Source organism: Melopsittacus undulatus, chromosome 6 (genome assembly GCF_012275295.1).
Source record: "Melopsittacus undulatus isolate bMelUnd1 chromosome 6, bMelUnd1.mat.Z, whole genome shotgun sequence".
In the NCBI taxonomy this organism is placed as follows: domain Eukaryota; kingdom Metazoa; phylum Chordata; class Aves; order Psittaciformes; family Psittaculidae; genus Melopsittacus; species Melopsittacus undulatus.
Genome location: NC_047532.1, coordinates 47,276,649 through 47,296,802, shown reverse-complemented (window position 1 = coordinate 47,296,802; position 20,154 = coordinate 47,276,649). Strand labels below are relative to the sequence as shown.

At 39.5% G+C, this 20,154-nt stretch overlaps 1 protein-coding gene across 1 annotated transcript in view; it reads left to right on the top strand.

Annotated features, from left to right (window-relative positions):
- PSMD1 (proteasome 26S subunit, non-ATPase 1) overlaps nucleotides 1-20,154 on the top strand; it is a 70,868-nt gene that overhangs the window by 492 nt on the left and 50,222 nt on the right. The window contains exons 2-16 of the mRNA XM_031042998.2: nucleotides 1,946-1,989; nucleotides 3,051-3,124; nucleotides 3,371-3,540; nucleotides 4,318-4,523; nucleotides 5,789-5,932; nucleotides 6,875-7,101; nucleotides 8,711-8,771; nucleotides 10,486-10,623; nucleotides 11,784-11,872; nucleotides 12,537-12,615; nucleotides 13,399-13,572; nucleotides 14,509-14,620; nucleotides 14,991-15,187; nucleotides 15,776-15,871; nucleotides 16,420-16,484. Coding sequence (XP_030898858.1) covers nucleotides 1,946-1,989; nucleotides 3,051-3,124; nucleotides 3,371-3,540; nucleotides 4,318-4,523; nucleotides 5,789-5,932; nucleotides 6,875-7,101; nucleotides 8,711-8,771; nucleotides 10,486-10,623; nucleotides 11,784-11,872; nucleotides 12,537-12,615; nucleotides 13,399-13,572; nucleotides 14,509-14,620; nucleotides 14,991-15,187; nucleotides 15,776-15,871; nucleotides 16,420-16,484 — 1,876 coding nt within the window. The remainder of the gene's footprint in view (nucleotides 1-1,945; nucleotides 1,990-3,050; nucleotides 3,125-3,370; nucleotides 3,541-4,317; nucleotides 4,524-5,788; nucleotides 5,933-6,874; nucleotides 7,102-8,710; nucleotides 8,772-10,485; nucleotides 10,624-11,783; nucleotides 11,873-12,536; nucleotides 12,616-13,398; nucleotides 13,573-14,508; nucleotides 14,621-14,990; nucleotides 15,188-15,775; nucleotides 15,872-16,419; nucleotides 16,485-20,154) is intronic.

The window sequence follows — 20,154 nt, the reverse complement described above, 5'->3', positions numbered from 1 at the left end:
GGGACGCGCGGGAGGCAGACGTGGGTGCTGCCCGCCTCGGTACCGCGTCCTCTTCCTGTCGGTACTTCGTGAGGGCAGCGTGGTAGCTTCTCGGGCACCCTGGTAGACCGTGGTGTGCCGCAGCAGTGAGGTGAAGGGCCTCAGCTGCTTAAAGCAGATAACCCATAGGAGGTATCACACCTAGGCAGTGGGTTCTGTAGGAGTGCAGTAGGGAATGAGAAAAGGGGAAGAGGCAGACTTGAGTTTTACAGGAGGTCAGAAATTCAAATGCCTAGCAGGTGAAAAGCCAGCTTAAAGAGTCCAGGCTAATGAAATGTGTGAGGAGCTAGATGTTAAACACTAAAAAAACATGAGAGGTATTTTTAAAAGTACTCAGGCCAGAAATTAATGTGTAACAGGTGTGCCTTTGTGAGAGAAATAGTGCAGAGGGTAATAGTCTGCAAAAAGTGTCATCTTTCCGAACTCTGCTGTATGTTTCAGTCTTATTTTAATTGAGAGGTAGGAATTAGTTTCAAAAGGGCTTAAAAAAGCTAAATAAGTTATGTTGAATAGAAGTAAGATTTGTTCCTGATAGATCAGGTAAGTACAGGAGCTTTTTTAAGTAAATAAATGAAATCATATGGTTGGAGTGGAGTTGCTGAATGGAGCAATGTGGGCTGGGCTACAGAACCTGGCTTCCTCGCTGAAGGGCCACATTAGTGCTTCCTCAGTTGTTGTTACAGACGTGTGTCTAGCCTGATTTTAAAAAAATTTGATACTGGAGGTTCTATGACCTTGTTAGGCAAAGTGGGTAATTGTCTTACTGTCAGAAAACTTACCATCAAACCCTGATCTTTGAAGCTCCAAATAAAGCTTTGTCTTGCTGTTCCTCTTTGTATCTGGCACAAAGATCAGATTATTCCCTTCGTGTTGGCAGCTGCCCTGTACATGCGTGACCTCTGTAACCTTAGACTGACCAGTTAACCTGCCTAAGTCCTGACTGTTGGACCTTTTTGTTCTTATTGCTGAGCTCTGAACACCCAAGTTTGCTCATAACTCTTAAAACATGGTGCTCTGGACACCATGTGTCAGGACTGGACACAGTGGTCTGACATATGTGTGTCAGTGCCAAGCAGAATGAAGGATTCCCTCATATACCTGCCAAGAAACACTCTCGCTTACACAACTCCCTGTGAAGTTTGTGTTCTCTTCCTTCCACTGCAGCTATATGATACTATTGATCATGTTTCATCTCAGTCCAATGTACTGTTTAGATTCCTTTCTATTTTTGTACATTTTAGTTTTGACCTGCACACTCTCCTTTTAGATTTGTCAAGAACTTTTGAAAGGCAAGTTCAGCCCTCTAATAGGCTTGCTGGCCTTTCCAGTATGATGTCTTATTTAGTTTTAAAAGGTTATCAGTCTATATAACAGATGAAAGATTAAAAGCAGTGAATTGTGTTGGACTTCAATCCGATGCTATTCCAACGTTTTCAGTTGCAACCTTTCAGTCTGATGGTAAAGCCATCTTAAGATTGAGCTCTTCCACTTACATCAGATAAACAATATTTCTGTAGGTGTGTGTATAATGTTCTGGGACAGCATCCCAGGTGATTTGACATGATCTTTACGCCCCTTGGTGAAGTGGGAAGTGGCTTGCTAGAAAGCAGTCAGCAAACCAGTGACGAAGCTGGAAGTAAATCTCAGATTCTCTGAGTTCCTGTCTGTTTTCCTCTAAGAAAGATCATCTTTTATGAACAGTGTACCTTTTCAGTTATACATTTTCAACTATTTTATATCATGTTTAATACAAACTTGGATCTGATAATTGAATTTTAATACTGAAGATTTTTAAACCTGCATTCCAAAGACAGTCTTCTTCCCTGTTCTGTTGGTTTTGAACTACATAACGTGTTCACTTTTAAAACAGAGTGAGTCCAAAACTGACTATGATCTTGTTTTGCAGCTGGAATTATCTCTCTTCTGGATGAAGAAGAGCCACAGCTCAAGGTAAGCTGTTACATCTGTGAGAAAATGACAGCAAATGCATTATGTTGAGAGCTTGAAATCGAAATAAGTAGATCTCCATAATTAATGGTTGGATAGCAACAGGTGGGCCCTAAATCATATCTAGATTTAGGGAAATTCCTTGTTTTGAACAAGGATCAAAATGGAGCTTTGCATGCAAAGATCTCTAGTCATCAAAGCTTCTAGCTCTCTGTTGATAATGGGGCTTTGTTAATTAAGTGTTCCAGAGACTGCATTTTGACTACAAAAAATTCAAAGCTCAAGAACATCTCAAGTTTTTTTACATAATTTAAGTGATGTAAAACAAAATCACAGTTACAGTTTTCACTGGGGATAGGGGTGGAATCACAATAGTACTAGGAGGAAAAAAATAACCACAGAAACTTTACAGTTCACAGACTATGAATCCATAGGATATCACGAAACACTCAAAGTGGTGGTATATTGATGATGCTTGCTAGTTACTTGAACAGTTAACATAGTTCCTTTTAGGAGGCGGATGTGTATCTTGTAGTGTTGGTAATCCCCTAAATGTTTTGTTTGGAAACAGGCATAGGTGGTGATGGATTTGAGAGAGGCCTGCTTTTGCTCTGTACTGATTACAAGTGGGCTGATTCTAGTCTGGATATTGTTCATAGGCTAAAGTACTGTGTCCAAACAAATACATAGAGTTAGCTGGTATAGACCACAGGCCAATTCTATGTGCTATGTGAAGTTTGCCACAAAGATTTGAAAACTTTGTATTTTAAGGATTAAGTATTCCTTAAAAACTCTATATTTTAAGAAATTGTAGCCAGTCGTTCATCACAGAGAGGGGCTTTGGGAGGGAGCATCAAGGTTGTCTTACCTGTTAAATGAACAGCCCTCTGTTTGCAAAGGACTTGGAAGGTTTGGTGAATGCTTGCTAAGGTCTTTTAGAATAGAATTTGCTGTTGAAATGAGTCAGTGTTTATGGTATCGGTCTTAGGTGGTACTTCATTTTTACTGGGGAAAGGTAATAAATGCATTTTTTATGTAATGTAACATTTTATTATGTTTTGTAGGAGTTTGCTCTTCACAAGTTGAATGCTGTTGTCAATGACTTCTGGGCAGAAATCTCTGAGTCAGTGGACAAAATGTAAGCCACTTACTACTTGAGGGCATGCTGCTTAAAAAGAACATGAGATATGAAGTAAATGTAGTTCTGGTTGCTTGATACTAGCTAGTATGGCATCTGTCTCCATATATTCTAGAAAGCACTAATACAAGAGGATGTGGGGTTGGAGCTATAGTCCCAAACTTGCAAGTTTGATCAAGCTGTGATGTGGCCTTAAAGAGAACTGAGCACACAGAGCTGATCCTCCTCTCTCTCTCTCCTTTACAGCGAAGTTCTCTATGAAGATGAGGGCTTTCGGAGTCGGCAGTTTGCTGCTCTAGTTGCTTCTAAAGTTTTTTACCACCTGGGAGCTTTTGAGGAATCGCTGAACTATGCCCTGGGAGCAGGTGACCTCTTCAATGTCAACGACAACTCGGAATATGTGGAGACGATCATTGGTAAAAAATTGTTGCTGCAAAAGAAAAGCTCTTGTGCCTTTGAGATTTTCCTTGATTTAGCTGCTTTTCTCCATATTCCGTTTTTTCCCCTTGTATTTGTTTAAAGTGATGTTGCAGCTAATTTTACTGAGTTTATTTGTGCTTGCTTTCTTCTGCTTTGGGATTCTGTAATGGAACTGACATGGGAGTTCTGGCATTTTTTTCCTATTCTTAATAATTTTAATTTCTTAATTTCTTAATATTCTTCATAATTTTGGAAATAATCAGCTAATAAGTGTAGCTGTAGACCTGACTGAGGTATACAACTTTTTTTTATCCATCCATCAGTGAGATGCTGAATGCATGTATAATTTGAGTGTCTTTTGGAAGTTTTGTCTGCTGGTGTCATTTACTTTGTACAGGACATTATGGACCAGGACTGGCTTTTGGTCTCCCCAGCTAGTGCTTATAGTAGAGCTGTCAGGAGGGAATAATCTCTTACTGCTATTTCCTTATTTATTTAAAATATTCCACTTGAACAAAGATTGTCCTTGCTTTCATTTTAAAAATATCTGCTTGGTTTGAGCACTAACATTAGTTTGTTAGAAGAGAGTATTAGGATCTTCCACTACTACATGTATATGAGTACACAAGTAGTTCTTGAAGTAGTGCCTGACCTTTGTTAGTTTCCCATATGCTGTATTTGCTGGTAGGATGTCTGTGTGCACATACTGGTCTTTTCATCAGCAAACATCTTGAAAGCTGACTCCCTTCCATATTTATTCAATATCTTCTCAGCAAAATGTATCGACCACTATACCAAGCAGTGTGTGGAGAATGCAGAGCTGCCAGAAGGGGAGAAGAAGCCTGTTGATGAAAGGCTAGAAGGGATAGTGAACAAAATGTTCCAGCGGTGCTTGGACGACCACAAATACAAGCAGGCCATCGGCATAGCTCTAGAAACACGCAGGCTGGACATCTTTGAGAAAACCATCCTTGAATCGGTATGTGCAAGAGCCAGGAGGGGCAGGTAGCTGGTCTCTTCCAGGTGTGGATTCAGAAGTGAAGTGCACAATCCATGTTGCTATGAAACTCACCCTGCTTTGTATGAACAGAATAAAAGATGAAAATCAAGGTGTTTGGTTCATCATGTTCATGGAAGGCAGAGCCACTCAGGGCTGTTGAGTATAGAGAGACCCCTAACTTTAAGAAATCCCCAAGCTGCAAGTTCCTGGGGGAGTATTCCCAGGAACCTTGGCCATGTACCCTCTTCTTAAGGTATTCCCTGTCAGCTATTAGCAGAGACACGATGCTGGACTAGGCAGACTTTAGGTCTGGTGTATTTTATTTTGGTGTGCTTGTCATTTGCTCTAACTCCCTGGGAGGGGGTTGTTAGGGCTAGGTCATTTATGTATGGCAGGCAAAAGAAAATAATCCAGTAATTGTGTGAGTGGCTCTAATTTTCAGTAAATGGCTGTGTGCAGTATTAGCCTGCCCTGACTGCAAGATGGTAGGTACATACTGGCCTTAACATCTTTCACTCAGGGTTTAAGGTAAGTTGTATTACCTAGTAGTAGCACTAAGAGAAGCATGGCTGTAGTCATTTATAGTAGCTCAACAGTTGTGTGTAATCTGATTAGTCTGTAGTATCTCAGTCGTATGCCAGACATGTGGTTTAAATCTTAAATTCTAGCCCTTTCAGTTTACAGCTTTCCCATATTTTTGAATGCCTCCCATTTTTGTATATGGGAATGAGAATCATATGACATTCATTTTGCTTTCTACGTTCTGTTTTCTGTCCTTTGCATTTACTAACTTAATTGTCCATTATGCATTTCTCATCTCAAATTACCTTTCTGAAGTTTAATAACCAAATCTGTTTTTTGGTCACTAGGAAGAAATAGGCATGTTTGGGATCTTTTCTTGGCACATGGTTTGTTTTGTTGACATTTCATGTTAGTAGAGTGATTTTCACTGCAGTCAAGAATGATTGAACAGGGGATGTGAAGAAGGGGAAATAGCTGTTGAACTTTTAAATTAGTATGTTGCATGTTTTAACTATTGAATTAAATTTTGATCCTGTACATTTTTGGTAGTATTTTATAATAAATATAAGCCTTTCTGAAAATCTAAAAGGAAACTGTGAAGATTTATGTGTCCACATATTTTGCTCTTCTTTTTAAGATAGAAAGGAGATAGCTTTGTTTTAATTTCTAAATCCTATTTGTTAGTCCAAACTCAGAATTGATATCCCTGAATTTTATTTCAGAATGATGTTCCTGGGATGCTAGCCTACAGCTTGAAGCTCTGTATGTCTTTGATGCAGAATAAACAGTTCCGTAATAAAGTCTTGAGAGTTCTAGTTAAAATCTACATGAATCTGGAGAAACCAGATTTCATCAATGTGTGCCAGGTAAGCTTCTCGGAGTGATGCTCAAAGATCAATCAAAAGTTACTCTTCTTTAGATGTATTTGACTTGACATCTACTTGACCTCTTCCTTAATCAGTGAAATGAAGTACCCTTTCCTGGTTGAGTGCTTCAAATATATATCAAAATGAGATCAAATTGAAAAAGAGATGTAAATATTGCACATTGCTCAATTTATAGAGAAAGAAGCATGTTCAAAGGCAGCTTGAGGATGTAGATGGCTCTGACAGAATATTTCAAGCCTGTGTACGGAGTATCAGATGGGAGGTTCACAGCTTTGAATTGTATTTATTTCTCCAAAGAACATTGACAGTGCTTTGTTTTTTTTGGTGAGCCATTGTTTGAAAGTGTTTAGACAATCAGTTATGAAGTTACTCAGATGTTCTCAGACCTCTGCCATACTTGTTATGCCAGGTACATGTGACTCAGGACTGTTACACCAGTTCCATTTTAGCTGAGATATCCCTACAAAATGACTGATTTTTCTTTAATCTGCTTTTGAAATTTCTGTGTTTAGTAAGACAGTGTTGTCAGTATCCAAACTGCAGAAAGATGTCTTGAATTTGTAGTACTTGGTCTTGTTTTTAAACTGACCTAAGAAAACTTCAAAGATTTCTGTTACCTCCTGTGAGAGAGAGAGAATTTTTTCTTTCTTTGAAAGGATGTTCTGTGGAAGCAGCAGATGAAGGAATGGTGAAAATGGAGTATATAGTGTTGCTTTTTCATTCTGAAATATCTAATGCCTTTTTTTTTTGTCTTCTTCCTGTTTTTCCCACTCAGTGAGAGAATTTTTTCTTTCTTTGAAAGGATGTTCTGTGGAAGCAGCAGATGAAGGAATGGTGAAAATGGAGTATATAGTGTTGCTTTTTCATTCTGAAGTATCTAATGCCTTTTTTTTTTGTCTTCTTCCTGTTTTTCCCACTCAGTGCCTGATATTCCTGGATGACCCACAGGCTGTGAGTGACATCTTGGAAAAACTGGTGAAGGAGGATAACCTTCTCATGGCCTACCAAATTTGCTTTGATCTGTATGAAAGTGCTAGCCAGCAGTTCCTGTCTTCTGTGATCCAGAATCTCCGCACAGTTGGCACTCCCATTGCATCTGTGCCTGGATCCACCAACACTGGCACCGTCCCTGGGTCGGAGAAAGACAGGTGCGGAGATTGGCTTGAGCAGGGGTGCAATTGGTTACAGTCTTGCTCTGATGAAGCTTCCTGTTCTGTGTATAGATGCTCATTACAAGCAGTCATATTGCTCCCCTTCATTTAAGTCGGGGCAATAGACAAAACATGCTATTTTGCTCAGGGCAAAATTGCATATTACTAGAACTCACTGTTTGGTAGAAAGCATTTTCCACTGCAGCTGAGGTAAGCACGGTGCAGTTACTGTGGCTCAGCTAGTGAGCAATAATTCATTAAGCCATAGTGTGAAGTGCTTGGGGGCACTCTGATGTTGTGTGGTCTTTGCAACATCTTGTAAAGCTAAGGAAGGGGAGAGTTCAAGTAAAAAGCTTATCGCAGCTATATGCAAGTTTGGTTTCGCATCATAGCTTGTTGGAAAAATGAGCTCAGATGATACTGTAATGTTATAGACCCTTTTATACTTGCAGTTAAAAAGCTCTAGTTCAAATCTAGTCTGAGTTTTGTTAAAGTCCTGACATTTAAAACTTCTTTAGTGGTTGACATAGAATCATAGAATGGCTTGGGTTGGAAGGGACCATAGAGATCACCCAGTTCCAACCCTCCTGTCACGGAGGGCAACTTGGCTTTGAGCAGTTCAGGGATGGGGCAGCGCAACTTCTCTAGGCATCTTGTTCCAGTGCATCACCACTGTGCAGCAAATGAACTTCCTCCTTTTATCTATTCTAAATCTACCCTACATCACTGGATCATAGCTGCAGGAAGCAGCTGTTAAGAAAGCCAAGGTTGTCACTAGCTATTCCATCTTCTTTATTTCTTGTTTTGATGGCTTTAAGTTAATTAACAGATAGTTTTGTTTCAAACTTCTGTTTTTAGAGGATTGACCAACCCATGCAAAGGCTGCTGTCCAGCTCAGGGGCAGCATGGAGGAAGTTTGTGCCCCATCAGCTCTTTAATCACTACAGCTGTCATGCCTGTACAGAACCTCATGCCTGCACTGTCTTTGATATTGTGTGATGGAGAATGCTGCCTGGATTAAGACTAGTTAACTATAAGAGCTTACAGAGCTGTGAGGAACTGCATCTAAATGCTTAAGTGATACGGGCATAGCAAGCATTTTCCTCTCCCAGTGAAATAAAAGGAAAGGCACAGAATAAATTATAAGTCAGCCTGTGAAGCATTAGGACAAGATGCTAACAACAGCTTAACATGTTTCATTTCCATTTCAACACTCTTAATATCCATCCTAATAGTGATGAGCTCAGTGCTTCTGGGTGAGGATCTAATTATCCTTGCTGACTTGTTTGTTGACCTTGTTTTCTCACCAGTCTCTGCTTGTTCATTCCCTACAAGGATCTCTGGTTTTGTTGTCTCTATAGATGGAATGAGAGTGTGGTGTTTTCTAGGCCTTTTTCTTAAAGTTCCCTGAAAATTAAATTAGGAGGAGTTTCCTTCTCAGCAGTGACCTGCAGATAGTCAGCCCTTGTCCTCTCATAGTCCTGTTTCCAGTCATCATCTCCATATCATAGGCTACTTTTTGGGACAGTATTCAGCCATAATTTCAGTGCTTGATTAGTTAGGAGTGGTGAACTAGGTTACATTTTTAATTTTCATTTTATTTCAGTGATGCTATGGAAGCGGAAGAGAAACCAGGAAGCACTTGTGCAGGGAAATCTGCAGAAATTGTGAGTGTCCTTTCCAATATATGCCTTGCTTAGTTTTTCTTACATGTTCTCTTTGGATTTCTGGGGTTTCTGAACTCGTTTGGCTAACAAAGAATGGAATTCCACTTCTGTCTTACTTGTCTCCAAGGTGACAGATGATCTCTGAGGACCAAATATCTGACAGTCTGGAAGTCCAGCAGTTCAGATACTGAAAGCTGGGGTAGAGTAGAAAGTGGGTAGATTTCAGTAGGAATTACAGTACTCAGTCACTGAAGAAGGGGTCAGAGGGATCTGGCTCATGTGTTTGCTTTTTGTTCATATTAAACTAACTAATTCTAGAAGAAGGGGCCTGAAATTTGCTGCTGAGAACCTAAGCTGATGACTTAGCTTAACGCATTTTTTAACTTTTTAAACTTTTTTCCTTCTGAAATCCAACTGTAGTTCTGGCTGTATAGAGCTGACGCTGTTCCGCAGGAATGGCAAGAGGGGTTGCTGATGTAACACAGTTTGTTTTGAGCTAGCATGGTGGCTCTATTGCTGGTCCAGCTGGTTAGAATCTTTTTGTTTAGTTTGTTCCCCCAAGTAGTGGAGAAAGTGAGTTCATTTCTAACATGCACATAAAATTGCATTTCAGCATATAGAATGACTAATGCAATTCTGACATTTCTAATGCTGAAGAAAGGTAATATTTCTAGGGAGGAAAGCAAAACCCAAGATGAGTGAAGGTGAAACCCAAGATGAGTGTGGAGTTTTCGTTGTTTCCTCATGGTGCATGTTTACAAACTACACTTGGGAATCCTTGAGCAATTCTTCCAGATCATTTCAAAATTCATCATGGACAAACAGAAGTGTTTTCTTGAAATTATATTCCACAAAGAAAACAAAAGGGGTTGAATTTCTTCCTCCATTAAAGAACCTGTAAACAGTGGTTTTGCACGGGAAAGGTCTTAAATTAGTTTCTGCTGCACTGGCATTGCTGACTGTGCCAAGGGACCAGTACATAAAAACAGTTCTGTGACTAGAAATATTCTTGAGCTTTATCTTCTACAATTCAGAATGATGACTATAAAGAAATAATTGAGGGGATCAATTTAAGGGCTGAACTGCTCATGCTTGGCTGGTCTCTGACCAGCTAATGGTGTCAGTAGAAAATGCTACAGTGTACTTCTCACCCTGCTCAGAAGGGACTTAAGTTGGAACTTAATCTGTGGAAACTATTCCATCATGAAGGAGGCCTTCTCAAAGAGCTTTGAAAGATCAAGGTATTGGAGATTCCTAGTTCTACTAGGTGTTGTTCTAAATAAAGCCTATAGCTCATAAGAATGGTGCTGCAGCTCAGCAGGGTCATGTAAAGTGTTGTGGCTTTGTGGTCCTCTCCATTAAAACTTATATGGAAATACAGGTTCACATCTACAAAAGTGGCTGCCTCTTGCAGGAGACTCACTGTATCTATAGGGCCAAACAGTAGCCTGTAGAACATCAGATGTCACTCATATCCTTTTGCTTTCAATGAAACAATACATTTACTTCAAAGACTCTCCCACCTGCACTGTTGTGCACAAAGGGACTTGGGAGGTTTGGGCTTGTGCAGCAAGGGCAGAAACAATGTCCTTTTAGTCCTAAAACCTGATAGATTTTGGAATATGGTGATGGGAACATATCAGAGTGGCTTCTCGTGAACTAAATTGTAACAGAGCCATAGTTGGTTTCTCATGCTTTTTCTTCTTTTTGCTAGTATGTGAAGAACCCAGAGCCTAAGGACCAGATCTCAAAAATGATTAAAATTTTAAGTGGGGAAATGGCCATTGAGTTACATCTGCAGTTTTTAATACGCAACAACAATACAGACCTCATGATTCTCAAAAACACAAAGGTAAGAGGCTTTTTGGATATGGTTGTCTTGGATTCATCTGTTTCATTCTGTGTTTGTTTTGACCATGTTGCTATTTTTACATCATCATCTTATGTTTTAGCATGACCTCCCTGGGTACATGTAAAACTTGAACATGTGAGGCTGAAGAAGAGCTGATTGCACCCAAAGAAGGCCATATAATCATTGTTTGAACTGACAGCTAGCATGATCTTGTGACAGGCTGCTATTAACATGTTGTTTTGGTTTGTTTTTTTTTTTTTTCTTCCAGTTGGTATAGAAACTAATCCTTTTCTTCACAGTCCTCCCCTTTTTTGTTTTTTTGTGGGTTTATTTTCATCTGGTCAGTAAGATGGATGAACTCACCCTCCAGGTCCACGACTGATCCGTTGCAAATGCTGCTGGTTGGGTAGTGATGGAGTCAGCCAGGACTATAGGTTACAGTACGTTGGTATCTTTGTTGAGAGGTGTTCATGAGACCATACTTTCAGCTTGGCTAAAGAAGTCCTGATACATGCTGAGAGACTAATACTTCCTTATTGAAGATAAAACTGATCAACTACTGTAGGCAGTGCTAATGAACTAACTTGTTTTGTTTTGGAAGGTGTTACTCAGGGGTGAGTAAATGAAAACTTACAGGTAAATTAAACTCTCTTAAGCTAAATGGTTATTAGAAACCATAGGAGAAATTTTTTATATGTGAAATGAGATGCACATTGTCAGCAAAAATGGTAGGGGATGCTTGTCAACAGGTTCATCTATTTCAGGAGGCACTTCAAATGTGTTGGAAAATCTTTTTCCATCTACTGGTCAAGTCTTGGGAATGATCCTGCATGGCATTCCAGGGGTGGCTTGAAAATGTCAACAGCACACGCACTGCAGTGCTCTGTTGTTGGAACCACAAGGAGGGGTTTTCCAGTTAAGCTGCAATTGAAGTAATCACATCTCTAACGGAAACTCATCAAAAGGATTGATTTGCACTAGAAAGATGGATTGAGGATATATTAAAATGTATTAACAATTTATTAGTTTGATTAAAGGTAAATTGCCAGTTAAATTAAGCACAATTATAATCCATTTTTCTGGTGTACTGGTAAGCATGCTAAGTGGCCTAGGGCATACGTTTTGCTGACTGGTAATACTGATTGTTTTTGTTCTTTCAGGATGCAGTTCGGAATTCTGTGTGTCATACAGCAACGGTTATAGCAAACTCCTTTATGCATTGTGGTACAACCAGTGACCAGTTCCTTAGGTAAATTTGGGCAAGGAAGCTTTAATGTCATTTAGAGGTCTTTGAAGAGCATTGTTGCTCTGCTTAACTTGATACTGTTAAAAGGGTGTCTGTGAAACTCTAGGCTTACAGAAGAATACACAAAGGGTCTGAAGATTAATGAGCAGGCAGAGGGAAGAAGCTGGAATTGTTTCCTTTTCTCTCTCTTTACAAACTGACTTGATTTGACTGCTAACCATGTGAGCAGTTTGGAGGGTAGAGATCTGGAATGTTTGTTCTGTTTGCTAGTTGGAGGATTTCTGAGATGGTGTATCTTTTTTTGGTAGACACTGACAATGCTGAATGATTCCTGGAAGGCAGATGTCAGGGTTGACCTTACCAGAGACTTGAGGAAGGCTTCAGAAACTGCTAGAGTTTCTCCCAGAGAGTTGATGGGCTGCATGTTGGGCAGTTGTTCTCATCTTTCACTGAGATGACCAGTATCAAGGAGATTGATTATGACCACCCAAAAATCAGGGCTGATGAAGGGAAGAGAGGCGTGAAGTGGAAGTATGGTTAGTCTTCTTGCCTTCTGGAGCTGCTTTTCTATTTTGAAAGAGGTCTTTAGTCTGTGAAACCTTGCTTGCAGAACGAGGAGCAGACTGTATGAAAAACTTTGTCTAACCTTTCTCCTTTCATCTTCTAGAGACAATTTGGAGTGGCTGGCCAGGGCCACTAACTGGGCTAAATTTACTGCTACTGCCAGCTTGGGTGTTATACATAAGGTAATGTCCTTCTGTTCAATATAAATGCTTGACTTGTGAGCACTGAAAACACTGAAATAGGGATTCTGAAAGATGCTTGCACTCCAGTTTACCTACTCTATTGCAAGGCACAGTTGTAACAAATGGTGTCTTTGCACTAAAGGAAAAGCTGTGCTTTATCAAGTCTGTCTTGTCTGATACCGGATATAGTTTATGACATGTTTTATTGAGCATCAAAAAGGTGTTAGTGTAACACAGCTCAAGGAGTCTTCTTCCTAGATGTTCTTTTCCTTTGTGAGTTGAACAGAGTCAATAGTTTCTAGCTATTAAAACTGCAGGTGTACATTTCTTAAGTGGTTTTAGAACAGTACTGTCCTTACTGTAGTAAGCTTCAATAAGTTTGAATGGTGACCTGAATAGGTGTTTTCTTCAAATTCATGCACAAAAAGGGCATGTTTAGAGTTGTTTTGAAATAGCAAGAAGTCTTTGTAATTGTGTTGTGTGTCTCAGCCCTCATTAAGGTGGTCTAGTGAATGAACTAGTGTTAGCTTCAGGCCAAATTTGTCATGAATCAGTAACCAAGATTGATGAATACTTGTGTACTGTGGTTAATAAAACCGCAGTACAGAAGGATTCTTTTCTGATTGTACAGCACTGAAAGGCTGATTTTTTGTGGAGAAAGTAATGGCTATAACTTGCTTTCTCCTGACGTGTTTAAATATCTTTGTGAACTATGTGCATATGCTGGTTTTTCACCTTTCACTTCCCACTGTCTTCTCTTCCTGCTGGACACTGGACACACAGGGTCATGAGAAAGAAGCATTGCAGCTAATGGCAACTTACCTACCCAAGGACACCTCGCCAGGGTCAGCATACCAGGAAGGCGGGGGCCTCTATGCCTTGGGTCTCATTCATGCTAACCATGGTGGGGACATCATTGACTATTTGCTGAACCAGCTGAAGAATGCCAGTAATGATGTATGTACTGGGTTCAATGATGAACCTTTGTTTTGTTGGAAGTATCCAGCTTGTTTAAGGTTAGAGGTGGCAGTAGTGTGGCACTTACACTTTCTTTGGGCCTTAAATATAAAGTTTGGTTTTAACAACCTATTGCTCAAGGTTTAGGTAAGATTTTTAGGAAATTCTTTGAATTGATAGTAAATCTAACTTCATCTTCCTTACTCCTTGTGTATCTACTTAGTTTTACTAGTAGGCCTGCAGTATTCAGGGACTGTTACTGCTTATGGCTTAGCTATCAAAAGAATAAGCCACAAAATGATTCTGCTGCCCTATAGATTTAATGCAACTTATTAAAAAAAACCTATTTTACTTCACCACTCACTGTAAACCTCTACAAAAAGTCTCATTTTCAAGTCAGGAACCGATTAGTGTTTTTCCAGCATGTTCCCTTCTTCTCGTTGGGGAATTTCACACTGCTTTCAAAATTTTATGAAAGGATTTAACTTATCTTGTTGCAGATGTATTGTTTTTCCTGTATCCATTGTTAGGACAAAAGAGGATGTAGACAGTTAAAGTGGGTTACTGATTCACGTTTCTACTTAAAAGGTGTTATTGGGCAGCAGTTTTTACACATGGCACAGTTTTATGGTTTTACATAAGTCACTCAGTGGGTAAAAAGACCTTAAAGATACTAGAAAGTGTCTTGTGCTATGTGTAAAGCTTCCAGTACTCATTGTTTATGGGCTTTTGAACCACTATTTCTATAGTTTTCTGCCTCTTTCATCAGAATTACTGCCTGAGATGGTGAAAATGGTATTTCTAACAGGTATTTCTAATTTTGGGTGGTTTGAGACTGAAAGTTTGCAGCTTTATGTTAATGGAAAAATGTCTACTTCAGCTGAAGCCGTATTTTTCCTGATTTTATGATGACTAAACTTGCATATGCTTCTCTAGATTGTCCGACATGGTGGCAGCCTGGGTTTAGGTCTGGCTGCCATGGGGACAGCACGTCAAGATGTGTACGATTTGCTGAAAACAAATCTATACCAGGATGATGCAGTGACAGGTAAATGTTCTGCTTTCAAAGCAAATAACTATCTGAGGCCTTATCAGGAATCTGTTTTTTTTTTTGGTGTGGGGTGGTTTGGTTTTTTTTTTCAGGTTTTCTATTAGGAGCATAGGTTACCTTAGCTGTGTTTTATTTACTGAACTTTTCCTGATCAGCATGGTTTTTTAGTTATATGGCAGTAATATTCAGAGGTCCTGTCAGGACTGGTCTGTGGCATTATACCAAATATTCGTAAGACATGCTATGTCTTTAAAACAGTCTCCTGTTTGATCTGTTTGCCTACTTCTTGTGTGATTTTCTAGATAGAATATTTACAGCTTTTGGGAGCAGAGTTTGCTTGATTTTTTTGCTTTTCTGTGCTGTGCAGGTGAGGCAGCTGGCTTGGCACTGGGACTGGTTATGTTGGGATCTAAAAATGCTCAAGCTATTGAGGACATGGTTGGCTATGCACAGGAAACCCAGCATGAGAAGATTTTGCGGGGCCTTGCAGTTGGAATTGCTCTGGTCATGTATGGGAGAATGGAGGAGGCAGATGCTCTCATTGAGAGTCTCTGCAGAGATAAGGTTAGTTGTGAATTAATCCCTGGCCCTTTTGTTACACATATGACCTTCCTGTTCTCTTTTGAAATCTCTAGTCTGTGGTAGGTTGGCTGTTTCAAGCCAGGGAAGTTCTTACATAAGTCTCAAGCGAGGCACTTTCACAGCTTGCTTCAATAATCCTGATCAACAGTACAAGAACAAAAATGCTTAGCTGTGTATTTTTTAGTCTCATACTTACTCTTCTATAGTTCTGTGAGCAGCAACAAGGAGCAAAACAGGTTGTAATGATTAAAAATGGACGAGGTTTGCTGTAGGTGATTCATTCTTGAGGATCTAGTAGTGGTTCAATAGCAGGTACTGAACAAGAAGCAAAATAACACATCTGCCAGATACTGTCTTTGGCAGCCTGTGGTGTAGCAACTTTCTGTCCCCCTGAAATTGGTAATGACAGCCCTGCTTTGGTGATTGTCTTGTAACTCATCCCTAATGAACAATTAAGCAACAAGGCTGCCTTTTTGCAGATTCCAGGCCCAAAAGTGGAGCAGATTTTAAAAAAAGAATTAGTAAGCCACTCTTTAGGTGGATATTAAATATTGCTGTTTTCTCTTCCAGGATCCAATTCTCCGTCGTTCTGGCATGTACACTGTTGCCATGGCATACTGTGGCTCAGGGAACAACAAGGCTATCAGGCGCTTACTGCATGTGGCTGTAAGTACTGTGGGCTTAGAAGCACACAGCAAGAAGTACGTGGTGTGAGAGTAAGCGCATCACTGACAGGTTTTGTGTCTATGGTGTTAATGTTCTAGTCTAAAACAGATTGTGAAATGATGAAAGCTTTCCTTAATACTATGAGTAGAAATAACACTGTCTTCTGACATTAGGATAACTAGACTTTCAGCAAGAGAATATTCAGCCTGATACCACAAAAAGGAACCTGTTTAAAAATAAATACAATCCCAAAATAGTTGGTAATGGCTTTGGAGTGGATAGTCTGTGTAACAATGGGCTGGGAAAAAGCAACTTAAGCTATAAAAGATGAGGTCTGTCTGCTCCTTGATTGGCTTGCAGTTACAGCATATGAACAAGGGTGAGGCCATTTCAGCTAAGGCTGAACATAATTTTTAACTTTCTCCATTTTTGTATCTTCCTGATTAACTTGTTAATTATTGTATCTTCCTGATTAACCTGGCTTGAAATGTTGCAGAGTCCTGAAGTGTTTTAACTACATTCTGAATGTCCCGTTCTCCCTTTTGTAGGTGAGTGATGTGAATGATGATGTGAGGCGGGCAGCTGTTGAGTCGCTTGGTTTCATTCTGTTCAGGTACAGTATCTTACTTGGTCATTCTACAGCCTTCAATTTGATGTCCGTTGCATTTTCAGGAATTATGTATGCTATTGCTTTCACAAAATTACATCATTGCTGAGCGGAGGTTGAAAAGTCAAAAAATTGAGAGAGAATAAAACTTCATGCAGAATTAGAAGCCTTCCTTAATGTTCAGCAGATGCTTAATGAGCCTCTTTCTGTTGGTTTCCGGACTTATGGCTTAATTGTCTGAATAGAGTTAGATGAAAAATCAGTATTTGCAGGATTGAGACTTAATGAAAAACTAAATATAAGGGGCTTATGCCAGGCCTCTTAAAGGCAGCAGTACTCAGACGAATAGGTCTGCCTGATTGCTGTCTACAATGTTCTTGGAGGCCATGATTTTAGCAAAAATAATCTGAAGAAGAATGTTGAAATAATTTTTGTTTTTAAGTATCCAGTGCTAAACCCTGATAGGTTACTGAAGTTGCATTGTAATAATGTAGAGCCCATCACAAAATAGTCATGTTTGCTTTGGTTCTCTGAAGTGATATTAGTTACTGATCTGGTGTTTTCTCGTGCTCTATGGATAGTTCCCTAGGTTAGAGGTGCTGGGCTTGATTGGTGTCTGCTTGTTCGGTGGTTGCTGGTTTTCTGCTTGGTTGGTTGTTTTTTTTTTATTAGATTGGAGAATTAAAAGTCTTCCCTTCATCTGTTAATACAGAAGTCTGTGTAATTTTAGCACTGTGTTAAGTTGCAGCCTTTGGGTGTGTCTGAGAGGAGGTAGTGCATACATGGGTCCAGCACTTGTGAACAAAGATTTTTACATTACATCTTCCTTGGACAGTGGCAGTTTGTAAAGTCATCCCTAAAAGCTGGATAAGAGGTGCTTAAAGGTGGTATTAAAAAAATGGGTTACTGATATGATGAGTCAAGTTCGTCATTAACGAACAAATTTTCTAGGTGAGCAGTAGGTGTCTCTAAAGAGCTTCTGCTCTGTTGCATTGTTTCTTGCTGCATAACAATAGTCTCCTGAAGTCAAAAGGATCTGTTTAACTGGCTTCTGCATCTGTGTACAGAAGGGAAATTCCATGCAAGCCTTCCATATTTTCAGGCATCTTTTTTCCAAACAGGTTGTGACAAATCACTTTTGATCTCTGATTTCAATGTGAATTTTTCTTCTCAATAAATGTAAAATGTAGTTAGACATCAGTAGCTTCCTCTGAAATGAGAAGCTTTCAAGGTTCTGAGCTAAACCATTTACTATGTGCTTGCATCTTATTGGAGCAAGGTACTTCTGGGCCTGTTCTCCCCATATCCAGCAACAAGGAAATGAGTAACATGACCTTTGACTCTTTCACCCACTCTGCAGTGGTTCATATTTTATCCTGCCTCTTCTTCTGAAAGGGTACAGTCCAAAACCTGCTTGCACAGCAAGGAAGAACTTGTAAATTCCAGTGTCCACCTGACTTGGTAGCAAAGGACTAAAACTTTTTACCTCATTATCATTGGCTTCTGGAGACTGAAGACTTGTGTCAAGCTGTTGTAGCTGCTAATATTTTTCACTTGATAAACTTTCATAAAGTACATGATCAGTTGTTTTGCTTTAAGACACAGTTCTGGAGGGAGCCCTTGGTTTGTTTAGCCCAGACTCCTGCATCCACATGCAGCAATGGAAGGGATTTTCTGCTAAGTGGGCCACACAGGTTACCCCCCACATTATTCTCTTTAATTATAAACCAAAAGCTGTGTCTCAGTTTCTGGAAATAAATAATGTACCTCACTGTAGTGATCTAAAAGGAGGTTTTACATTTTCATTTCCTGTTTGCTGAAACTGCTAGTTAGAGCTAATTGTGTTCTATAGCCCATAAGGAACAAGTGGGCTATGCGTTTGTCAGATTTCATGCGTAAAATGACATCTCTTTGGGCTGTTGCTTGTTGAAGTCTGTCTAGATTTACTTGGGTTAAAAGCCCCTAATGCAGCATTGAATGCTGTCAAGAGTCAGTAATCTGTCAGCTGCTAGGTATACAGAGCTTTTGAACAAAGTGTTTTGGGATGGGAGCTGAGCAGGCCTCTAACACTGTGGGCTAAGCCCCAGAAATTAATCTTGTCTTAGGTGGAAGAACGTGACTGAAGCTCCTGTGAGAAGAGATGTTGTTGAATTCTCTGCATGTGGTTGCAGAAAGAGAACAGTGAAGTCAGGATTCAAATAAGAGAATAAGTTTGTTTAATGCAAAAAAAGCTTTTTTGGTTTTTAAGACTCATGATGAAACGGAAAACACAAATTTAAAGTGCTTTACTTTTTAAAATTGTATAGAATTATTTTTATCTTATTTTTTACCAATTCAGATCAGGAATTGATCTTTGTTTATATTGCCAAGTGAGATGTAATTGGTTTATATAGTCAGCTTTTTTTAATATTGCTATATGTTAGAGCAGTGCAGCAGTGTATCTAAACACTGTAGTTTATGTACAAAACGAGGTAGATGTTTTATAGATATAACAAATATGGCTGGGGAGGAAGCTTCAATGTGGGAGGCAGCAATACTTGTGAAACTGTGAACTAAAAGGGTTTAATACTCTCATAGCAGTGTTAAGAGCCATGGGGAAGAAGGACTTAAATTGTGAGATACTGCTTCTGCCTTGGTGCATTATTGTTGGGAAAAGGCTAAGGGCAGGAGAGGGAGCAGCCTCTAGAGAGTCTCAAAAGAAAGATGTAGTCTCAACTGATAAGTGTGAGCTACCCAAAACCAGAGAACTCTGTATGGCTTATGTTCAGTCTCCATTTTAGGATTAGGCAAGTGCGATAGTAATGTGTCCTGCTTTTGTATTCTTTGTGTTTACATAGTCTTTGGTATATTAACACTATATATTTGTTTTGAGGCAAACATAGGTCAGATACTTAGATTTTCTTCCAGGAATACTTGGACAATTTGTTTTAACCCCTACAACCTACCTTTATCCAGTAGGCAGATGGCAAATCTGGGTAATTGAGTAATAGGCTAACAGTCACTCTAATGTGATCTGTAGCAGTCACTTTTTCAGTTCATTAACTGTGAAGAAGAGGAATTTAGTGAAACATACCTGCTTGTTGATTCTTGCATGGGAAAGGTGAAAGGGTTTTGTTTACCTCCAACCCATTTTTGTCTTATTTTGTCCTCCTGAGGAAGGAATATGAGGGTCCCTTTTAGTGAAAGGTTAACAGTGACAGAAATCTTCCTATAACCAGAGCTTCAGACTTTCATGGAAGTATTTTCAGATTTGAAAGTGCTTTTATCTGTAGGTTTGAAACTGGAAACAGCTGTGTGTCTTCACTGACCAAACTATTGTGCACCAGAGAATTCCCTTGGCATCTCTAGCAAAACTAATCTAAATTCTAATGAAAATTGTAGCTGTACAATCAGATTGAAACAATAAATGTGTTTGTGCAATCAGTACACTATGACATCTTGCATTAATTCTTCCTTGCTATTGTTTTATCATTATTCTAGACCACTTTGTATTCATGAGGTTCTACTTCAGGAAATAGAGCTCAGAGCTGTGTGTTGCTTGAGAGCATTTGAAAATCTCTGCAAGTGTTTTAACTTCCTACTGTAAAGTAGAATGTCTACACAGATAAGCAATATGATTGGGTTTAAATGTGAGATAGGTGCAAGGTAGGCTGAAGAAACCTGCTGAAATCTCCAG